The 22,237-nt window shown below is 59.6% G+C and overlaps 1 protein-coding gene across 6 annotated transcripts in view; it reads left to right on the plus strand.

Annotated features, from left to right (window-relative positions):
- Positions 1-19,556, plus strand: part of SAFB2 (scaffold attachment factor B2) — a 42,494-nt gene extending 22,938 nt beyond the window's left edge. For 2 of the 6 annotated variants that reach the window (XM_058537898.1, XM_058537903.1), the window contains 8 exons: positions 1,382-1,518; positions 2,898-3,191; positions 4,086-4,226; positions 5,365-5,407; positions 6,395-6,528; positions 8,173-8,285; positions 8,413-8,479; positions 8,764-9,140. In XM_058537898.1, coding sequence (XP_058393881.1) covers positions 1,382-1,518; positions 2,898-3,191; positions 4,086-4,226; positions 5,365-5,407; positions 6,395-6,528; positions 8,173-8,285; positions 8,413-8,479; positions 8,764-8,908 — 1,074 coding nt within the window. In that variant the 3' untranslated portion in view covers positions 8,909-9,140. Of the gene's footprint in view, positions 1-1,381; positions 1,519-2,897; positions 3,192-4,085; positions 4,281-5,364; positions 5,408-6,394; positions 6,529-8,172; positions 8,286-8,412; positions 8,480-8,763; positions 9,141-19,218 lie in introns of those variants that run through there. The other 4 variants (XM_058537899.1, XM_058537900.1, XR_009219395.1 and 1 more) reach the window with 4 other exon arrangements.
- The last annotated feature ends 2,681 nt before the right edge of the window (positions 19,557-22,237 follow it).

The raw sequence follows: 22,237 nt of genomic DNA on the forward strand, positions 1-22,237 counted from the left end.
CGATGCCCTTGAGCCCCATCCAGGGGGTCGTGCGGGTCTTTGTCCGTGTAAAGCTGTGTGTGGCTCCGTTTAGGGATGCCCTGTGATCGTTGTAACTGGTGTCTTGTGGCTGGACGCCTGGTTGTCTCCATGTCCCCTGTTGAAACTGCTGAGGTGCAGCGTTCGTGTGGTGCCTCTGGCAGACTTGTGTTTATGTGGTAAATGCCCATCGGGGTGGGGGGCGGGGGGCTCCAGAAGTGCGTGTGCGTCCCTCTCTGTGATTGGTGGTGTCAGAGGGCCCTTCAGAAAGGGTACGGAGGATGTTCACATTCCTTGGGTGCGTAGCGCGTGCCAGGCCGCTAGTGAGTGGCGAGGCCGGGCTGTGAGCCCAGGAGTGTGAATCGGGGACTCTGCTGCCGTGCTGGCCTCCGAGCTAGATGGCACCCTCACCTGGAACCTAGGGTGTCTGTTCCTCCTCCCTTCTGCTGCGGTGGCTGCGGTCAGACTTTGAACTCTTGGCCCATCTCCTAGGTGAGGAGTGTCCTCGCCATGTTTTGGGCCGTGGATCTGTCCTTGTAATGAGGTTGTCCTCTCTGTCTGCATGTCCCCCTTCCTCCCCCTCGGTTTTTGTTTGTTTGTTTTTGTGAGAAATCAGGTGGTAAAGTTTGCCTGGCTTTCTATCGGGTTGCTTTGTCTTTTTGTTGATCTCTCTCCTCCTAACTGCTCCCCTGCCCCCTTGTCGCATGAGATAATTAAGAAAATAAGCTGAGGAACTTTTAAAAAGTATCTTGCGGCCCCTTCCCCGGAGATTCTGAGGCTGGGGGTCTGCAGGAGGCCCTGAACCTTCCTGGGTGAGTCTGATTCGTGGCCGGTCGGGGTGCCCTAGCGTCCGAGAGCCTGGACGTGGGGGCCAGCCGTTGACGTCCCGTGCCTCCCCCAAGACAGTGGAGCGTGGCGCTTGCCCGTGAATGCTCTGCCTCAGCAGGGGCGCTGTTCTCCGGGGAGGCATCTTTGGCGTGTTCTGTTTTAAGGCCACCTCCTGAGGCCTGGGCCCGCAGTTGAGGATGAGAAGGCAGTCCGTCCTCCAGCTGTCTGCACAGCTGGCTTGCCGGCTGTCCCCAGTGCACGGACGGGCCGCCGTGGCGTCGTGAGGCCTCGTCCTGCTTTAGTTTCCGTGGCATTCTCGGCTCCGCCACGCTAGAGACTGCCTGTGCGTTTTCTGCAGCTTCATCCCCCCTTCTCTCCCATCGGTGCCCACTGTTTGCGCTGTCTGAGCGAGACTCGAGGCAGAGCGGCCGGGGCCGGGGCCGCAGGCTCCGGGTCCAGCCCAGATACGTGCGTCCTTCTCGTGCATCTGCGCCAGTCGCTTTTCTGACCTCCATAAACCGATTCTGGTCAGCAGAGCTCCAAGAGTCAGGATCGCAAGTCGGAGAGCAAAGAGAAGAGGGACATCCTGTCGTTTGACAAGATCAAGGAGCAGCGGGAGCGGGAGCGCCAGCGGCAGCGGGAGCGCGAGATCCGGGAGACGGAGCGGCGGCGGTGAGTGCGGCCAGCTGCGGCGGGCTCTCCCCCTCCCCAGCTGTGTCCCAGGGCCTGGGCCCGCGGGCTCCTCGTGCGTTTCCCCCCAGGCCGAGGCCGGGTCACAGCTGGCCCGCCATGGATGGCAGGATGGTCACCAAAGCCCAGGGTTTCTGCCTAGAGCGCTTCCTCTGGCTGCAGGTGGAACCTTCCATGTGGCGAACCCACCACGTGTGGCTTTGATGGGAGGGTCCCCAGTGTGGGGGCCTCCGGCTTCCGCCCTGGACCTTCTCCAGTGTCACTCCCGAGGTCGGGCCTGTGGCGGCTCTGTCAGGGATGTTGCTCCCGGGAGTGGCACCTGCACTCCTGAGACGGCTGCGTAGGGGCCTTCTCAGGCAGCGCTGGCCCTCGGCGACGTCCTTGGTGCCCCCGCCTTTGCTGAGGAGAGCGTGTACTGATGTAGGCCCGTTGCTTCCACTTTCCCGGTCTGCCATGTCACGTCGGGACGGCCAGAGCCCCCTTGTCGTCTCTCCTCAAATACTGCCCAGTGAAACCGTGGCTTTATGTCATAGCGTCGGGGAAACTTTCTAGAGCTAAAGCGGAGCACAGAGAAACGTCTCTGGTTACGCTCCACCCGCTCTCCTGAAGCAGTGCATGGTCTCCGCCTCTGTAGAGGGAGCTTTAGACGATAAAGGCACCTAGAGTGGCTTTTTGATCCCATCCGGAGGCCTTTTGCTCCCCACCGGCTTGCGCTTGGTTTGGAGCCTTTCCAGGCCCCGAGGGAGGCTGCGAGGAGTGATGGCGGCGCCTCAGGCGCAGAGAGGGCTCCCAGTCCTGGCACAGGGCCTGGTGTGCGGTGGCTGATGACATGGCACCTCGGCCCCAGCTGCCGGTGCCAGGCCAGCACCAGCAGGCCCCTTTGCTTGTGCCGAGCTGTCTCCTGTCCCCAAACCCTCCCAGCTCCATTCAAAGTGACCCTGTCATGAAAAACATCAGCCTTTTTAGGGGGAAGATGTGGGAAAAGACACTGCTCCTGGTACAGCATTAGCCTGTAAGCCCGCACCCTCGCCCTCGGAGGGCTGCTGTAATCCTTTCTGCGGGGTCTCCCTGCGTGCCCCGCAGCCTGTCTTGAGAGGCGCAGTCACCCTGACTTGTCTTGTTTCTCTCCCCCGTTCCGCGGCGCTGCATTTGGGCACCGTTGAGCCCAGTGTGCTGGCCTGGCCCCGGGGCTCCGGCTCCCGGGTCACCCCTGGCTCTGCGACGTGGGAGGGGAGGCGGGAGGCGGGGAGGCTGGGGTTCCCGGCGGGTCGGGGCAGCGCGGGCCGCGTGGTGGGCAAAGGCGAGGCCCGGAGGCTGGCGGCTTCTGCGCGGGGACGTCAGGGCGGCCTGGTGTCCCGCAGGGAGCGCGAGCAGCGCGAGCGGGAGCAGCGGCTGGAGGCCTTCCAGGAGCGCAAGGAGAAGGCGCGGCTGCAGCGCGAGCGCCTGCAGCTCGAGTGCCAGCGGCAGCGGCTGGAGCGGGAGCGGCTGGAGCGGGAGCGGCTGGAGCGCGAGCGCATGCGCGTGGAGCGCGAGCGCAGGAAGGAGCAGGAGCGCATCCACCGCGAGCGCGAGGAGCTGCGGCGCCAGCAGGAGCAGCTGCGCTACGAGCAGGAGCGGCGGCCCGCGCTGCGGCGGCCCTGCGACGCGGACGGCCGGTAGGAGCCGCGGCCCGGTCACCGGCAGGGGGAGGTGGGCTCTCGTCCGCTGCTGCCCGCCCGGCGGGAGGGGCGGGAGGCGGCACCGCGCGCCGGACGCCGCCCCGTTGCGCGCCGCTCGGGTCTGGAGGGTTCGGTGTCGCGGTCCGGCTGCGCGGCGCTGCCTCCCCCGCCTGATACGGCCGCGCGCTGGAGGGCCTGTGCCTGCCTCGGGCGCCCGCTCCTGGCGCTGTGGCTTCCGGGGAGCAGGCCCACCCTCCAGCGTCGGTGGGAGACCCCGAGGGTGCGCTAGGCCCCCGCCGTCCTGGGAGAGGGAGGGGTGCAGCGTTTGCGCGATGCAAGAGGAAGTTGCCTTCCCCTTCGGAAAGGAGGTTGATCGGCCTCCAGCCTCTCTGAGCCGCTCCGTTGACGTGAGCCTGGTTTTCTGGTGAAAATCAGGAAGGAGATAAGTGGGTGCCGTCCTGAGCTGGGTGTCGTGCGCTGTCACCCCATCTCATTCCTTTTGCTCTGACACGAAACCCGAGGGAGGTTCAGGTTCCCGTGGAAGATGGGAAGGGGGAAACGTGGAGCTGGAAGGCTGTTCCAGAAATTCAGACGTGTCATTTTCCTTGAACGTGAGCTCACCTGGGGTCCAGATGTTAACAGCCTTGTGACACGATTAGCTCACAGTGGCCCTCCTCAAGATGGGCAGATGAGAGAACTGGGATGCCTCTTGGCAGTGTGGGGGATTTTAATTTGTCAGATCAAAGCCGTAGTGATTGGCTGTTTACAGGTGAGCCCTGCGGGGCATTTCCAGTGATACCCCGGCTGCAGTGAGCGCCCCGCCTCCACCCTATTGCTTCTTTCATTTCCTTTTGTGAGTGAAATTTGCATCCTTTTTAAAATGAAAAACAGGCGAGACGATGCCTATTGGCCAGAGGGAAAGCGCATGGCCATGGAGGACAGATACCGCCCCGACTTCCCCCGGCCCGACCACCGCTTCCACGACTTCGACCACCGCGACCGGGGCCAGTACCAGGACCACGTGGCCGACAGGTCAGCGCCCCACCGGCTGTTCCCTTGGCGTCCCAGTGGCTCGTGAGGTTCCTAGTGGGTGACTGACCCCCTGCACGTGGGAGTGGGGAACAGGCCTTGAGCAAGATGGCGGACTCAGTGGACACTTGGGCATCCTCGACTGGTCTGGTGGGCAGGCGCCTCTGAGCTCATTCCACGTGCCGTTGTCTTGACAGAGGGGACAGAGGGGCCCTGAGCCTCGGCATCCCCCACACTCGGCTCTGAGGGGGCCAGGCTCTGGGTTTCACAGCTCCCTGAGGTTGCTCCATAGCCCCAATCCCTCCACCTCTGTCCTCTCCTGGCCTCCCCCCTGCATGGGCCCCTCTGAAGCCGCAGGGCTCACCGACGCTCAGGCGGGGAGGCAGTTCAGACAAGGGGTGTGGCCCCCCAAGCCTCTGCAGGCGGGGCTTCATGACCAGACCACAGGGAGAGCTGCCCGGCCAATGCGGGAAAGCAAGTATGGGGCCTGCTTTGTGTTTCCAAGGTCTGGTGGGTTTCTTCCGCCAGTGCCTTGTTTTTTCTTTTTCACCAGAGCCTTTTTTAATGAGGAATAGATGTGGTTTATGAGAAAGGCAGCCCTCGATTTTCCGGTCTGAGAGCCCTCTCTTTGGGTTGCTCTTCGGGCTCCCCCGGGCTGCATCTCCTTCAGTCATTTCATCGTTGGTTAGCTCTTGCAGAAGGGTGGGGAGAACGGGAAGACGGCTGGGAAGCTGCTCACAGACCTCATCGTGGCTGGAGGTGGTTTGAGGGTCCGTGTGAGTCACGTGTGTTGGGTCAGACCAGAGGTTAGGGACCCTGGCAGCTTCCCTGTTACCCTGACTTTTCTCGCCAGGCCACAGATAAATTAGGCATTGGCTTCACGGTTTCCGTCTGTACTTCTAGGCTCCTCTGAGGGATTTTAGTCCAGTAAAACCTTCATTCCCACCTTCTTAGGATCCGACTTCCCTCCCACCCCCAGAGAGAAGCCTTTAGACGCGAGCTGCCTTTTTTTAGGCCGGTAAATTACCGCCCCTCGTGGTGAGAGAGAGTGAGTGTCCGATCGTGGGGCTCTTGTGTGGCCTGCAGAAATGCCATGCAGGGCCACCAGCGGCCATGGGAACGAGATCTCTCCCTTTTGCAGGAGGGAAGCTTCACGGTCGGTGATGGGAGAGCGAGACGGGCAGGTGAGTAAGAGCCGCCTGCTTCTGTGCGGGGTGGGCGGGTGTGGAAACGTCCGTCTGGCCGCCGAGGAGAGTGCACGTAATCGCAGTCTTCTGATTAGTGAGTGTGATTTTCAGCTGTGTAGGGCTCGTCCTTGCTTCACCTCACATCTCTTGGTTGTCTGCTTGCTTAACGTGCTTTTGAGTCTCGGCACTGTGGGGTGCCCCCCCAGTACCCCCAACAGAGGCTTAGCACCCGGTTAGGGAGCCCTTTAGCCCATGGTTGGGGGGTGCACCTCACATCTCTGGTGGTCTGCAGGCGCCCCGTGCGGTGTGCATAGGGTGTCAGGTCAGATAAAAGGGGAGGCCTCCACGAGAAAGGTGGGGGCAGCGTCCGGGTGGTGGCTTTTTAAAACGGGGGTTTTCTGGGAGAACATTGCAGCGTTCTCTCCTGCCACCCAGACGTGCTGGGTTCCTGAGCGCGGAGTTGGTTGGCCGGGGGCACTGGGTCATTCCACCTGTGGGACTTGGCCTCCAGCCGTCCGAGTGAGGAGCCCTGGGCTGCCCCCATAAGTGACGCACAGAGGGGTCTGAGGGCGCCGAGCCGGGGGGGGCGGGGGGGCATCTGTCATCAGCACGGAGGCCGTGTCCCCGTTCTTTGGGGAAGCCGATAAGTGACTCTTCTCAGCGGACCCTGCAGGAGTCACTGAGTGTCATACAGCACAGGGTTCTCCGCGCTCACGGGGCTGGGCGGGCTTCCCTGGCGCGTCGTGTGGCCAGTGATGGAGCCCCAGGGGCACTCGGCGTCCTGAGCGAGGAGGAGGTGGGGGAGCCGGGAGCCCCTGCGGCGGTGTCGGGTCGGAAGTGGAGTGTCTGGGGAGGTGGGGTTCGGAGGGGCCTGGCAGGTCCTCTCCGCGTTGTCGCCCCCGGCCCGCTGCGCTGGGGCTGCGGGTTCACAGGCCCGTCCAGGGGTGACACGGCTAGAGTCACCCTTCCTCTTGTGCTTTCCAGCACTACTCTGACGACCGCCACGGCCATGGAGGACCCCCAGAGCGCCACGGCCGGGACTCCCGCGACGGCTGGGGGGGCTACAGCTCCGACAAGAGGATGAGCGAGGGCCGAGGGCCACCGCCGCCGCCACCCAGGTGAGCAGGCGGGCCCCTCCGCCCTGGCCCGTCAGGGGCCGGCCGTCTGAAGTGAGCCAGCCCCGGGTGCCCTGCCAAGTCGATGGAGCGGCCCTTCCGCACTGGTCACGGCAGGCGTCACCCCTCGTGTGGACGTCTCCGTCACGGGCCCCCGCTTGCTGAGGGAGGAAGCCCTGAGGCCCCGCCCCCTCCACGGTAGAGCGGCTTCTCCCCCCAGGTTGTCTGTAGGCCCTCTTTAGGCAGCTGACACGGGCAGCAGCAGGGTCTACGGCATTTCTAGGTGGGTTCTCAGGTGTTGAGCAAGGCTGGGCGCCCGTCTCATAGACGAGGGTGCAGTGTTCCTTCCCAAGCAGCCTCCTTAGCGCTCGCTTCTTTAACATTGTTTGCTCCATTGGCTTAAATACCCGTGGGGAGTGTGGACGGGAGAACTGGCTCTCAGACAGAAGACCACTGAGCAGTGTCACCCTGTGCCTGGGCGGCTGTCGCCCGAGGGTGGCGTTACGTGCACTGGGGTTTCACTTTTGGGGGCAGTATTGCATTCGCCCTCGCAGACGGGTGGTGGGGCTCTGGTGGGTTCCTAGTCTTGGGCCTCTGAGCACCGGTCGGCCGAGTGGCCAGCGCACTCGTCATTCCAGACCCAGCCTGGGCCTAGACAGCAATCCTGGACAGCCACGGGGACGGCTGGTGCCCGCATGTTGGACCCACGTTTGGACTTTAATCTCCCAGAGTTTGTCTCTGAAGCTTTTTGTTTTAAACAGCTTTTTTGAGATGTGTTTCATATGCTATACAGTTCACCAATTTGAAGTATACAGTTCGACGGCTTTTAGTGTGTTCATAGCATTGAACATCCATCACCACAGTCAATTTTAGAGATTCTCATCACCCCAAAGGAAGTCCCCACTAGCAGTCACTCCCATCCGCTCCCCCAGCCCCTGACAAGCACGAACCTACTTCCTGTCTGTGGATGTGCCTGTTCTGGACATTTCACATCAATGGACTCACACACCGTGTGTCCTTCTGTGTCTGGTTCTCTGACTGAGCATTGTGTGTTCAAGGTCCATCCACAGTGTGGCTGTGTGAGGGCTGCACTCCTCTTCATGGCTGCGTCGTACTCCACTGTGTGGACGGACACGTTTTTATCTACTCATTAGTTGATGCACGCTTCGGTTGTTTGCACTTTGGGGCTGGTGTAGAGTCGTGCTGCTGAGAACGTTGGTGTTCAGGTCTCTGTGTGAATATGTTTCCATTCTCTTGGGTAGACACCTAGGGGTGGAATTCCTGGATCATAGGGTAATTCTGTCTAACCTTTTGAGGCACTGCCAGACTGTTTCCACGGTGGCTACGCCCTTTACCGTTCCCAGCAGCCGCGCGTGAGGGTTCCTGTTTCCCCACAGCCTCGCCCACACTTGTTATCGTCTGTCTTTTTGATTCTGGCCATCCTGGTGGCGATGAGGTGGGGTCTCACTTCTCGTGCTGGTCTGGTGGCTGTGACGTTAGCTGTGCTGACTGGCCACGACGTGTCTGTTCCCATCCTTAGCCGGCTTCTCCCGGAAGCCCTGGCCCCGGGGCGTGATGAGCCACGCCTCTGCCTCCCCGTGGAGGCGCACGGGGACAGTCGTGCCTCTGGTTTGTGTTTTGGTAAAGGGGCGGACGTGAGTGGACGGAGCACGGTGAGAGGCTGGAGGAGCGCCAGGAGCGTGCCTGGCCAGGCGCGGTGGACGTGGGCACGGTGGGCCGGGAGCACGCACGGTGGCAAGGTACGGGCTGCCTCCTGCCCCCGAGTGGGGGCGCCTTCCGGGGAGGGGCAGCCGCAGTCGCAGCATTTCCGGAGGCTTCTGGGCACTTCCCAGAAGGGAGTATTGGCAAACTCGTCTTCTCTCGCAGGTGGTGAGAGGGGCCTGTCTGGGCCCTCGGGGCCGGGGCACGTGGCCGCTCGGGGCGGAATGTCGGGGTAAGAAGCTCTGTCCGCGGCTGACGTTGATTTGTTGCTGGTCCTCCCTTCCTCTCCCTGTTTTGCATGTCTGATCAACTTGCTGGCTTGAGCGTTTTGCAAACAAACCCAAAAGCAGCTCTTGGCAGCTTATGCAAGTACCAGTCCTCGCTTACCGGAAGGCGGTCCGGGAACCTGACGTGGCTCGCCTGGACACAGCGCCTCTGCTCTCCGGGCCGCAGAGCCGCGCCCGAGAGGACGACGCGTACCGCGCTGCAGGGGACAAACGTGTGCCTTTGTTCCAGGCGAGGCGGCTTTGCACAAGGCGGGCATTCCCAGGGGCATGTGGTGCCCAGCGGCGGACTGGACGGTGGAGGACTGGCCGGCCAGGACCGGGGCAGCCGAGTCCCGCACCCCCACCCGTACCCCCACTTCACCCGCCGCTACTGACCCGCCGGCCGCGTGTGCGGTGGGCGGACGCACTGCCGGCCCGGCCCCAGCTCCCGGGAACTCATGGAATCTTTTAACAGACAGAAGCAGGTCCTGCCACCATGTTGTAACTCAGTAAAATGTGAAGTCACTTTTTTTTTTTAAAATAAATGTTCTTGTTCTGCCGTTTTTAAGACAAGGTTTCTGTTAATGAGGCATTCCATTTTCCATTAATAAAAGTTGACGGTTAGCATCCGCGTGTGTCCGGTGATTACGGAGCAGAGGGGTGCCGACCTGCAGGGGCACCTACTGCTGGGGCTCGTCTCCCGGATCCTCACGGCCACCCGAGGGTGTGGGGCATCCGTGTCCCTGTCCCGGATGAGATGGGTGCAGGCGGCAGGTCGTTCGCCCGGCGTCCTGGAGCTCGTCGTGGCGGAGCCGGGTGGGAATGAGGACTTCTTCGCTGGGGGCGGGGGGGCGTGCCCCGGGGGCCCTCGGACCAGTCCTTCCACCCCCGTTCGGGGTGCCCGGGGCACCCGGGGGAGCATCCGGCGATGGCGTGCGGTTGGGGGCTCTGGCTGAGGGGCTCAGTCACGGCCCTGGGCCACTGGGCGGGGATGGGGCGCCCGGACCTGGCACTGCATCCACCCTCTCTTCCGGAATGCAAACTCATGATATCGTCTCAGCTGTGATGGTAAGTGATCCCAGTTTACTTCATTCAAGACAGCGGGACGAGGCCCCCGACGGGCCCGGGGTGCCGATGCACGGTCACCGCAGGCCTATGGGCTGGCTTGTCCCATCCGGTGGCCGCAGGCCCAGCGAGGGGCCTGTGTGGGGGCCCGGGCGAGGAGGGCTGCCTTCCCCGACTCCCGGCCCCGCTGCGGCGAGGTGAGAGTTAATCCACCCTGCTGGGAACCCGATTCCCTGCCCTCGGAAACTAGGACAGCCACCCCAGCACAATTGTGAACAGTTGTGTCGGAGTGCCCCGCCTTCCCGCTGGGCTGTTGAGTTTTAAAAGAGCCACCTGACAATCCCGCCCAGCGTGTGGCGGAGCGGCCCAGCCCTCGGCGGCCGGCTCGGAATCGCAGGGAGAGACAGCTCAAGCGGCCCCGCCGAGGGGGCTTTCGAGTCATCTTCCAGTGACAGGTTGACAGGATGCCGTCTCCAGGTTGCGCACGGCGGCCGGTGGGGCCACGTCGCCGCCTGCACGGTGGCCCGTCTCCTCTGCGAGCTCGAGTCTCCACACTGGGTCTGGCTCTTCCGTGTTGGGCAGTAAAAGCCAGACTCGGCCTGGGCTTGTGGAGAGACCTGCTTCCAGATCTCGTCACGTGGCTGCCACGGAGCAGCCAGGCCCCGGGGGGTGGGGGGCACCCTGAAGGGACCCGCCGCCAGGCTGCCCCATGGACAGCCCCTAGTGACCAGCCAGACCCAAAACCCGCCCTGTTTCACACAGACACAGAATACGCCAGGCTGCGGGGGCTGCCGTGACCCAGGACTCGCTGCAAACGGCTGGCTTGACACCACAGACATTGACTCTCGGCTCTGGAGGCCGGAAGTCCAGTCGAGGTGTCGCAGGGCTGGGTCCTTCGGAGGCCGTGAGGGAGAGTCTGTTCCACGTCTCCCCAGCTCCTGGGGTCGCCGGCCTGCTTGGACATTCTGTGGCTTGCACACACGTCACCCCAATCTCTGCCTCCTTCACCTGCCTTCTCCCCGTGTGTGTCTGCGCCCAGCTGTCCCCTCTCTGGTCCTGTTGGCCCAGGGCTCGCCCTACTGGCCTCATGTCAGCGTGATTACGTCTGTCATGTTCTGAGCTCCCGGGGCCAGGACTTCAACCCAGGAGTCGGGGGGGGGGACACAGGAGTGCTCTGCAGTTTTCTCACGTGCAGATCTTTCCTGGAACGCACCTTCTGGGGAAATTGCTCATCGTTTCATCCAGAACCTTACCGAGAGTTGTTCACCGTTTGTGAGAACAGAGCTGCTGGGGGGCCGGGGTCTAAATGCCTCCCCACGGCGGCTTCTGTCCGGGATTGGAGCCGGCTGAGCAGGTCTCCGTGTCTGCGTGCTGTGTCCGGGCATTTACGGGCCGGATTAGACATATTTATCAACATTTGCTTTCTATTTCTGCTGTTTGTATCTGATAGGGCATCATATTGGTTGGGTTTTTTTTTTTTTAATTGTGTGTAGTTAGTTACATCAACTCTGATTTTTATTTCAGAAGAGCAAAGGGAGGTAGAACACAATATTTGTTCTAGAAGGGGCTGCAGATGGACATGGGTCACTGCCACCTTTTGGCTGGTGTGAACAATGCTGCTGTGAAGATAGGTGTCTGTGTGTTTGTTGGCACACCAGTTTTCCATTCTCCCGGATAGACACCTAGGAGTGGAATTCCTGGGTCATAAGGTAATTCTAGGTTTAACTTGTGAGCAACCGCCTGACTGTTGTCCACAGCGGCTGCACCATTCTACGTTCCCTCCAGCCGTGCACGAGGGTTCCAGTGTCCACATCCTCACCAACACTTGTTTTTTATTAATAATAGCCATCCTAATTGGTGTGTAGTGGTACAGATTAACAAGGTGGGCCAGCCACACACTGGAATATTACGCAGCCTTGAAAAGGACGGAAATCCTGACAACTGCTCCAGTGTGGATGGACCTTGCGGACGTGACGCTCAGTGACATGAGCCCGACACAGAAGGACAGACACCGTGTGATCCCCTCACAGGAGGCCCCCAGAGGAGTCACATCCACAGAGACAGAAAGTAGACGGTGGGGCCAGGGGCTGGGGGAGGGGAGGGGAGTCAGTGCTTCATGGGGACAGAGTCTCAGTTTGGGGAGATGGAAAGTTCTGGAGACGGATGGTGGGGACAGTTTCACAACCATGTGAATGTGCTTCATGCCACTGAGCTGTGCCCTTAAAGTGGTTAAGATGCTAACTTTTATGTTACGTGTATTTTACCACAATTTAAAAAAAAGCGTTAAAGTCGGGTTGGAAACTGCTGGGGAATACTCTGGCGGGCGGGCTTGGAGCCGGACGCTGAGACCCAGCCTACCCGTCTGCCCCTGAGGAGCTAGCTGATGGTTCCTCTCTGCTTTGGCCTCCTTAACTGGAGGGGGGGAATAGTAATTGTATTTACCGTAGAGGGTGTTTGCAGAGATTAAATTAGCTATATACAGAAGGAGCTCAAACTTGCTCTGGGCATACAGTAAGTGCTTAATAAATGCTGACAGGTACTAGGAGGCCTACCGGACCTGCAAAATGTTTCGAGACCTGGAGAGGAGGAGAGAAGAAATTAGCGGCTCCAAAAATACAACAAGAACCCTGCAAAATCAGAATTAATACCTTATCAAACGTCTCCACATCTACAAAAATGTGTCAACTCCATCAATTGCTAAATTTTGTATTCATCAGGATTTCATTCCATTTCACAACAGCTCCGAGGTGAAACGTTCCCGCTCTGCAGGAATTCCCAAGCCTGCACGACGATTGCCATTCTTAAACGGCACGCGTTAACTCCTCGTCAAATAATTTCCAACGTCATAAAAAGGGCTTTTGAGGTTTTTTTCAAAATACAGCCACAGGACGGGCTCCCACCTGCCAGGTGGATTCCCGTCTCAGCGTCACCTCCCCCGTCAGCTGTGTGTCCTGGGGGAAGTGACTCGCCCTCTCTGGAGCCCTCAGCTTTCTGGCTTCTCAAATGGGCGTGAGGCCTCGGTCGCAGGTCGCTGGGAGGATGTGACGGCTGACCCCGTCAGGTCCAGCCTGGTGTGCCGGAGGCCTCGTTTGCTCAGCAGGATGCCGGCTCTCAGGAATGGTGATCTCCTCCTCTCCCCGGAGTGCTGTATGCGTTTTAGGATCCAAGTGTGTCACACGATGCCTGCAGGATAACGGGTGTGTGTCTCCTGTGGCCGCCGTAACAAATTACACCAACTTCGTGGCCTAAAACAATACCACTTACCATCTCCCAGTTCCAGAGGCCAGAGGCCCTAAGATTCAAGGTGTCTGCAGGGCTGGCTCCTTCTGGAGGCTCTGGGGGAGGAATCTGATGCCCTGCCTTTTCCAGTGCTTCTAGAAGCTTCTGGAGGCGCCCACCTTCCTTGTCTCCTGGCCCCTTTCTGTGTCTGCAGAGCCCGTAGCGTAGCATTTTTCTGATCCTTTTGCTATGGTCTCGTCTCCCTCTGACCACGGTCGGGAAGTTTCTCTGATTTTAAGGATCTTTGCAGGGAGGGGGCATTACGTTGCCCGTCACCCCAGGTTATGACAAAATCTGCATTGAGGGTGGCAGACGTGAACACTGGTCAGCCAAGAGAGACGTGCGCAGTCCCTGCGGCCAGTGACCGATGGATACCAGGACACAGAGATGTCACCCAGCGTCCCGACACCCAGACGTGCCCGGTCGCAGCTTCTCTGGGAGCCAGAGTCCGTTCCCGGGAAGGTCAAGCAGAGATGAACGCCCAGAGCCCCCGAGAGCCTGAGACGCACCCACATGGCCCTGCTCAGCCACCCAGGACGCAGGGGCCACACACCCAGGTCGCGTGGTGGTAAAGTGACGATTGCTTTGAGCACCAACGAGTGGGCGGGACTTGAACACTGTCTACGTTGTTTTGCGTGTGCGTCTAACCTTTAGCGTTGACCCCAAGGATAAGTTCCTATGTCCCTGACGATTCAGGGATGGACCGGGCTGGAAACCGCCCCAGTGAAGCTTAAAGCGGTGTCCAGGCCCCCAGATCCCTCGCCGAAAGGCCGGCACCCAGGGGCAGCCGGATGGGCTAGTCCCAGCAATTCCAGCGGGCTCTGGGGCAGAGGGGCCGGCCCCAGTCGTCTGCCACCTGGTCCTGGGGTGATCGGAACAGGGGACAGTGGCCTTGAGTGGGCGAGCCCCAGAGAGGAGAGGATGGAGGTGTGGGCTCTGCACTGGCTGGTTTGCATTTGAAAGACCCCCTAGGGTGAGTTGTTCACTGTCTCTAGGAGTTAGCTAGTCCTGGGAAGGGCCGTCCCTCCCTGGTCGGCGAGGCCCCAGACATCAAAGCATCAAAACCCCAGAAAATACAGACCTAGTTAACACACTGGAACTTAGCAGACACATGGTAAACGCTCACTGAATCTAGGGAGAGGAGAAAGAGAGCAAGTACATCATAATCCTGTCTTTTCAGGTTTTCAGAAGACTTCACCCCTTGTTTGGCCTATCGGGTCTTTCGAGGCCTGGTAGAAAATTCCCCTAGTTCACAGTGTCTGATGGGGCCGCCAGCTCTTTCGTCTCGTGTTGTCTTCAGGAAACACCAGGTGGCGGACAATCCCGGCTGAGATTGAGGGCAACGTTTGGACGCGTGCAGTAGTAAGGCTGCCGTTACCGAGAAAGGACCAAGGAACACCTCTAGCAAGAGTTCCCTAAACGCAGGCTCCCAGGCCCCCGCTCAGACCTGCCGATCTGATTCAGGGCCTGCCTCCAGCCCCTCCCGGGATCCTGACTGTTGAGAAGGGCTGGATGGTTTCCAGGGGGTGTTCACAGTGAGGGCTGGGTGACTTGCTTGAGCCCAAGCCAGGCGGGAGGGTCTGTATCCTGACTCTGCCCTTCGCCTCCTGGATGACATTGAGCCAGTTACCCCGAACCCCGCTGAGTTTTCTCATCATGAAACGGGCAGAGTGATTCCCGAGGACGCAACTAGCCGATGCATTTAAAATGCTTTGCACAATACGCAGCATACAGTTGGCGCTTAATAAATGCCTGTGGTTGCTGTTAATCCTTCTAGAAGGTCTAAGCCAGGCCTTCTGCCTCCTCGCCAGAAATCTCTCCCTCCAGGGATTAAGGGTGGGCTTCGGACTTGGGGAAGGGTCCGCGTGGTCCCCACGTCCACTGCTGTGAAAGCTGTAATGTCGCATGCGCAATTTCACAACAAGAGGCCCCGGCTCGGCCTCTGGAATGCCGCACGCTGCGGGGGCAAGTGCTGGAAGCCGTGATGGTGTGTCGCGGCTTCTCCCGGCCCCGCCGTCGTCCCCACGTCGTGCCAGCCAGCCGTGAAACTGCCTGGGCGCCCCACATACCCAGCCACAGAAACCTCGCGTCGGGCCCCGGGGGGGAGGCTGGTAAAGGGCACTGAAGCTTCCCCCGCGTAGACGCTGCCGGCCACGGCGGACCAAATATTGACAGACTCGGCTGGAATGAGCCTCAGCTGGGTAGATTTCACAGGCAGCCCAGAAAATGTCCCCTCTCCCCCGTGCCTGGGAAAACAGGGCACAGAGCAGGAAGACGTCCACGTGGCCACCCCCCGCCCCAGCCAGGAAAGATGGGAAATGGGGCTCAAGAGCGCCCTCTGAGCCCTTTCTCACTCGCATATTCGTTTAGCAAATGCTTCTTGGGCACTTTCTGTGCGCCCGGCGCTGTGCCAGGGGCACGGCTATGACCGTGACCAGGACAGACCTGCTCTCTGGAGCTCAGAGGATGGTTTCCAGCAGGGGGTGGAGTGAGGGTGGCTTCCTGGAGGAGGTGACTGGAAGGGCATTCTGGGAGAGGGAACAGAATGCACAGAAGCCCCCGGGAAGGAAAGGGTGCCACACCTCGGAGGAACCCCACACCTCGGAGGAACCGGAGAACAAGAGCAAATGGGAGTGTGGGAGGCTTGGGGTCAGTGGCCTTTGAGACCCCGGGCTGGTCAGGGATCAGGCTGCCAGCCTGCAGGCGATGGCGGGGACGTGGCAGGTTTTCAGCAGATGAGAAGAGGGGGCCCTGCCCTCCTCGCAGGATTCCAGGGTGACCATCACTGTCTCTCTGGGCCCTTCCTCGCTTAGGGGTCCGAATCCTCCCTGTCCCTGTGCCCCGCCTTCGGGAGCCAGCAGCGGCCACCCTGGGGAAGGGGCGGGCCCCGGTGGCCCCGTGGACCAGGCTCTATTTGGACAGAGGCACAGTGGGGAACCGTGTGCTCCTCCAGACGTGGGTCCCCTCCCCAAAGCCCAGGACATGGGAGGCAGGAGCGGGCGGCCGGTCACCACGCCCCACCCGGCCTGAGTCACAGCGGGCAGCCCACGGGTGGCAGGAAATGCCGAGATGCCATCGGGGGACAGGGCACAGAGGGGAGGGTCATGGGAGGGGCCTGGGCTCTGGGTTGGGGGGAGGCGTGGAGGGGAGACAGAGGGAGAAAGAGACAGAGATGGAGAGACAGAGACCGAGACAGAGAAGCAGAGACACAGACAGATGGAGACGCAGACAGACACAGAGACCCAGAGATGCCGAGCCCAGGGACCGCCGTGCCCCCTGCCCCCCGTGCCCACCGGGTGGCGCCCGAGAGCTGCGCTCTGTGCCGCAGCCGCCCGCCCGGCCCCTCCCGCTGCCCGAGTCCCTGTCTCTAGGCCTGCAGTTCCCCCTTTGGTCTGCCACCGCCTGAGCGGGAGGCCCCGGGCCCCAGGGAGCAGAGACGGAGGTGGAGGCTGGGGCCAGGAGGGATCGCGTCCGGGGCCTCCCCAATCCGCCCACCCCAGCCCGAGACCCTGGGGTGCCTGTGTGTGCCTGTGTGCATACCTGTGTGTGGTCTGGGTGTGTGTGTGTTTCTGTGTCTGTTTCGAAACAGGCGTGTCTGCATTTGTCTCAGGGTGTGTGTTCATGGGCGTCCCTGTGTGCGTCTCGTGTCTCCACACCCCCAGAAACCTGCCACTACCATCTCCACTCCCCTTTCCCGGCGGCTCTGCACTGAGTCACCCACAGAACGTGAGAACCGAAACATTTATGGAGCACTTACAGGTGCCCAGAGTCTCTCACGGGACCCCAGAGGAAATACTCCCTGGGGAGACAGGTACGGGTGTTCATGTTGCTGACTGAACAAGATTTAGGTTCTTCTAAACCCAAGCACCTACTGTGTGCCAGGCCCTAGCTGAGGTGCTGCTTTGACGCTGTGGACTCATTTTCCTCATCAGTAAAATGGGCCTGATATTAGCACCTACCCCATAGCAATGCTGTTAAGTGATAAAGTGAGCCAGGTTTTGTAAAGCTCTTCGAACACAGCCTGGCATAGCCTGAGGACTCAGTAAGTGTCAGAAATCATCTCATTTAATCCTTATAATTGCGAGCACATCCATTAGCCCGTGGGTCAGCGGGAGCCCCTGAGAATTCCCCTCTCACCACTAGGGAGCTGAGGGTTGTCTTAAAGACCCAAATAGGTGGATGCTCGGATATCTGTCTGCACAAAAACTTCCCTTTTGGTCTAGCTCAGTGGTTGTCAAACTTCAGTGTACAGAAAAATGCATTGATTGGATCAGGCTGGGTATATAAATCAGAGCAAGATGCTGTTCCAGGCACCAGTCATGCGAGTCTTTCTTTAACAATTTCCCGCCTGTGTCTTTTGTGTGTCCAGAGTGGCATCTGTGTTCTTTGCATGTGTCTATTCTTATTTATTTCTAACAACTCTTTACATATGAAGGATGCAACTGTTGAACCTGTTGGTGGCAAATAGCCTGTGTTTCTAATAGAGCAAAGCTCGAATAACACAAGTTACCAACAGGGACCACCGTGAGCCCTCATGTGCCAGGCATCCTAGCGTTGAATTCCTTATGAAATTTCACTGGAGGGGGACAGATGGGTTCAGGAAATAGTAGCTATGAAGAGAGCACTCTGACCTGAGACAAGGCCTTTCTTAACGAAGGACCCAGCTTCTTAATACGGAAACACTCATTCACCAATTCTTTTTTAGAAAACCTTGTGTGGGCCAAACAAAGCAGATTCGGCCCCGGGGTTCCAGTCTGAGACACCTCTGGTCCAAAGGGGACAAGTCTAGATAAGAAATCTTGTCTGTGTCACCGGAGGCTGAGCATCTGCGATTCTAGAATTTTGATGCCAAGTTCAGTGGCTATGTCACTGGTAGGGGCAAGTTGGCTCCCTTCTGATCTGCCTGCAGGGTTGGCGGGACGCGGCCCCACCCACACGTGTCCCTCCTGCCCCCGACGACCACGCCTTGTGCATCCTGGCCCATTTTTAAAACCCGCTCTTGTGGCTGTCCACTGCTTCTCTGACCTCTCTCGGAAGCTTCTCCAACATTCCGTTGCCCCCTAGGACAGCCAGAAGTGATGCGTGTTGACTGCCTCTCGGAACCCTGGCTCTCTGCTTCTAGAATGTTCTAGAAGAGGCGTGAATATTCTTAGGGTCTAGAACGCCGGGCATTCCAAGATGGCGGGGAGTCCACAATTTCCGTGATCCCACCATTCGGAGCCTCTCAGGGGCCAGGACTCAGGGATTCTCCGAGCTTGTCGCCGTCCGCCCGGGTCTTCCGTAATTGCCTGTGACAGATAAGACAGTGTCTCGAGGCAGAAGCCCTGATCCCTCTAATCCGGCGGCCCAGGCAGAGGGCCTGCCGCCCGCGGCCACCTGCCTTCTCCTGACGGCCTCGTGAGAAAGTCAGAATTAACTGGAACTCGCCTCCATACGCCACAGCCGAGCATCCCCTGGCTTCGCTCTGACCTTTTCTGCACACCAACAGGTGTGACACGGGACGCCTGGGACTTAGCCCGACAAGGACGGTGGCTGGGGCCGTGGCGACCGGTTCTGCAGGCCGAGCCAGCCCTCCCACCTTCCCTGGAGAGAGCGTGGGCCTCATCCTGCATCTCCCCTCTCTGGGCCTCGGTTTCCCTGCTTTGTTCCGCGAGCTCAGTCTCAGCGCTTGCTGGGAGTTACGTGTAAATTGCTCAGCATGTGTGTGGTGCTCTAAGCCATCCTTGGGCACGTGGATGGAGTCCCCGAAGGGACACAGCTGGCTTCTGGTTTCAGTAGCTATTATCAGAGAGATGACACCATGTCACACTCTGAACTCCAATTCAGAAGACTGCCCTTTTCCCCAAACCCCAGCCACACGGCGAATTATCAAACTTTGTCATCTTGAGCAATCTGATGGATTTCAGAAAAAAAAAGGAATTTTATGGTAGTTTTATGTAGAGTTAGCTTACCATGAGCGAGAAGGAACTCCCATTCATTCATTCTAGAAGACGTGTGTGCTTCCTTGTCAAAAACTGTTCATGTCTTTTCCTCCTTTGTTCTTGTTGGTTCTTATTGATTTCTGGAAGCTTTTTACATATGCAGGAAATCAGCCTTTTGTCTATCATGTCTTGGAAAAGTTTCCCTGACTTTGTCTATTGACTTTCTAGTATTTGTGTGTGTGTGTGCGTGTATATGTGTGTGTGTGCGTGCAGGAATTTTATATTTCTATGTAGTCAGTTATTAATCTTTTAATTAAAGGCTTCAGAGTTTAATGTCATGCTTCAACACACTGGGATTATTATTATTTTTAACTTCCATGTTTTCTTCTAGTAATTTTATAGCTTCTCTCTCTGTCTTTCTTTTTTTTTTTTTTTTGCAGGGGCAGCGGAGATCCATCTGGAATTTATTTTGCTTTGAGCCACCTTTAAAATCTGTCTGAAATCTGATGATTGCAAACGAATCTGTGCCTTAAGTGGACAATAGCGTGATTGCTGACGCCCGGTGGCTGGTTTGAATCCCGGCTCTGCCATTTTTCACTGTGTATCCTCGGGGAACTCACTTACCCTCTCTATGCCTCAGTTTACTCATCTGTAAAATGGGAGCTCAGAGTGTCCTGTGAGAATTCAGGGAAGCTTTCTGTTTTTTAAATCAAGTACCTAGAAGACCATCTGTCACTTACAGGTGCTTTTTCTGTCTGCTCTTTTTGCTTTTATTTGCTTTACTTTGAGGAATCAAATTGTACTTCTTTGTGAATATTCTCTCGGCCGAGCCAATTAGTGAGTGACGATGCTCTAGGAAGATTTCTAATTGCTTTACACACTTTAGTTTAATCCTCATAACAACCCCAGTGGGCACACACTGAACTATATAGTTGGTGACCATGGGCAGGTGCCTCCTGGGTGGGAATGTTGAACTCCTACTCATCTGCCAAAGCCCTAGCTGCAATGCCCACCCCTCTGAGAAGCCATCCTCACCTATTGGCCTTTCTCAGCCTGGGGTCTCTCCCACTACTCAAGCCCTGACCACATAGGGCTGAGAATGTCTGTGACCAGCTCTGTGTCCTCCACCCCAAACTGGCAGACCCTCGAGGGCAGAGCCCTAGTGAGATTTCTCTGATGCCCAGCCCAGACACAGAGTAGGTGCTTGTTGAATGTGTCTTGAAGGAAATAAGGAAAAAAAAAAAAAGTGAGTGATGAATATAAACCTCAGTCACATCCTTCCTCTGCCCCCAGCCCTCCAGGGCTCCCACGTCCCTCTGGGTAAAAGCCCAAGCCCTCTGCGCAGCCCCCCAGGTCCCACACGACCTGCCCTGTCCCCTCCTGGCTCCCTCTGCTCCGGCCACACGGCCTCCTCGCCTTTCCTTGGACACTGTAGGCGCAATCCTGCCCCAGGACCTTTGCACGGCTGTTCCTGCCTCAGCCTGCAGCACCCCTGATCCTTTGCGCGGCTGGCTCACCCCTCCTCCTTGAGAACTCCATTCAGACCTGCCCTGAGGCTGAGCCGCCCGCCTCCTCTCTGGCTCCCTTCCCCGGCTGGCATGCACGGTGTCTTCGCGTATCCGGCTTGACGCTGCGCCCCCGGGGCGCGCGCTTGGCTCGCGGGGGTCCGGGCGCTGCGGGCCGCGCTCCGCCCCCGGGCCTGCCCCGCGCGGGCGGGCGGCCATGGAGGGGCTGCGGCGCGGGCTGCGGCGCTGGCAGCGCTACCACATCAAGGTGCACCTGGCGGACGAGGCGCTGCTGCTGCCGCTCACGGTGCGGCCGCGCGACACGCTGCGCGACCTGCGCGCCCAGCTGGTGGGCCGGGGCGTGAGCTCCTGGCGGCGCGCCTTCTATTACAACGCGCGGCGCCTGGACGACCACCAGACCGTGCGCGACGCGCGCCTGCAGGACGGCGCCGTGCTGCTGCTCGTGCGCGAGCCCAGGTGCGCGGGGCGCGAGGCCTGGCTGGGGGTCGGGGATGGGGGGGATCAGGGCAGGCGGGGGGGCGCGGGAGGCCTGGCTGGGGTTGGAGATGGGGGCTCACAGTGGGCGGGGCGCACAGGAGGCCTGGCTGGGGGTCAGGGATGGAGGGTCAGGGATGGGGGATCAGGGTGGGTGGGGGGTGCTGGAGGCCTGGCTGGGGTCGGGGATGGGGGATCAGGGTGGGTGGGGGGTGCTGGAGGCCTGGCTGGGGTCGGGGATGGGGGATCAGGGTGGGTGGGGGGTGCTGGAGGCCTGGCTGGGGTCGGGGATGGGGTATCAGGGTGGGTGGGGGGTGCTGGAGGCCTGGCTGGGGTCGGGGATGGGGGATCAGGGTGGGTGGGGGGTGCTGGAGGCCTGGCTGGGGTCGGGGATGGGGGATCAGGGTGGGTGGGGGGTGCTGGAGGCCTGGCTGGGGTCGGGGATGGGGGATCAGGGTGGGTGGGGGGTGCTGGAGGCCTGGCTGGGGTCGGGGATGGGGGATCAGGGTGGGTGGGGGGTGCTGGAGGCCTGGCTGGGGTCGGGGATGGGGGATCAGGGTGGGTGGGGGGTGCTGGAGGCCTGGCTGGGGTCAGGGATGGGGTATCAGGGTGGGTGGGGGGTGCTGGAGGCCTGGCTGGGGTCGGGGATGGGGGATCAGGGTGGGCGGGGCACACAGGAGACCTGGCTGGGGGTCGAGGTGGAGGGTAGGGCACAGGAGGCCTGGTTGAGTGTCAAAGTAGAGGGTGGGGCACAGGAGGCCTGGCTGGGGTCTGGGGCGGCGGGTGAGTTGGGGGGCCGTAGGAGGGCCTGGCTGGGGGTGGAGGATGGGAGTGGATGGAGGCCGGCGGGGTGCGCAGGAGCCTGGCTGGGGTCCGGGGCGGGGTGGGCTGGGGCAGAGAGGGGACCAGGGGTTCCCTGAAGCCGCTGCTATTTTGGGAACCGCTGGGAGAGAAGGTGGAGGGAGGGAGGCCCCGAGAGAGGTCGTGGGGTGGCTGGAGGCCCCCCGCCTGCGTCCTTCTCTTCTCTCCTCTGTCCTCCCCCCCGGCCTCCCCGTCTGCTCATCTCTCTCTGTCTCCGTCCCTGCCTCTCTCCGTGGCGCTGTCCTGTTTCTTTCATTTCCTGTCATTCCGTCTGTCTCTCTCTGTCTCTGTATCTCTTTCCATTTCTGTCTCTGCTGTTTGTCTCTTTCTTTCTGTGTCTCTCTGTCTCTCTTTGTCTCTGTGTCTCTGTCCATTTCTGTCTCTGCTGTTTTCTCTTTCTGTCTCTCTCTCTTGAGTCTTTGTCTCTTTGTGTCTCTCTGTCTGTCTCTCTCTCTCTGTCTCTGTCTCTCTGTGTCTCTGTCCATTTCTGTCTCCGCTGTTTTCTCTCTCTGTCTCTCTCTTGAGCCTCTGTCTCTTTGTCTCTCTGTCTGTCTCTGTCTCTCTGTGTCTCTGTCCATTTCTGTCTCTGCTGTTTTCT

This window comes from Diceros bicornis, unplaced genomic scaffold (genome assembly GCF_020826845.1).
Source record: "Diceros bicornis minor isolate mBicDic1 unplaced genomic scaffold, mDicBic1.mat.cur scaffold_73_ctg1, whole genome shotgun sequence".
Classification (NCBI taxonomy): Eukaryota; Metazoa; Chordata; class Mammalia; order Perissodactyla; family Rhinocerotidae; genus Diceros; species Diceros bicornis.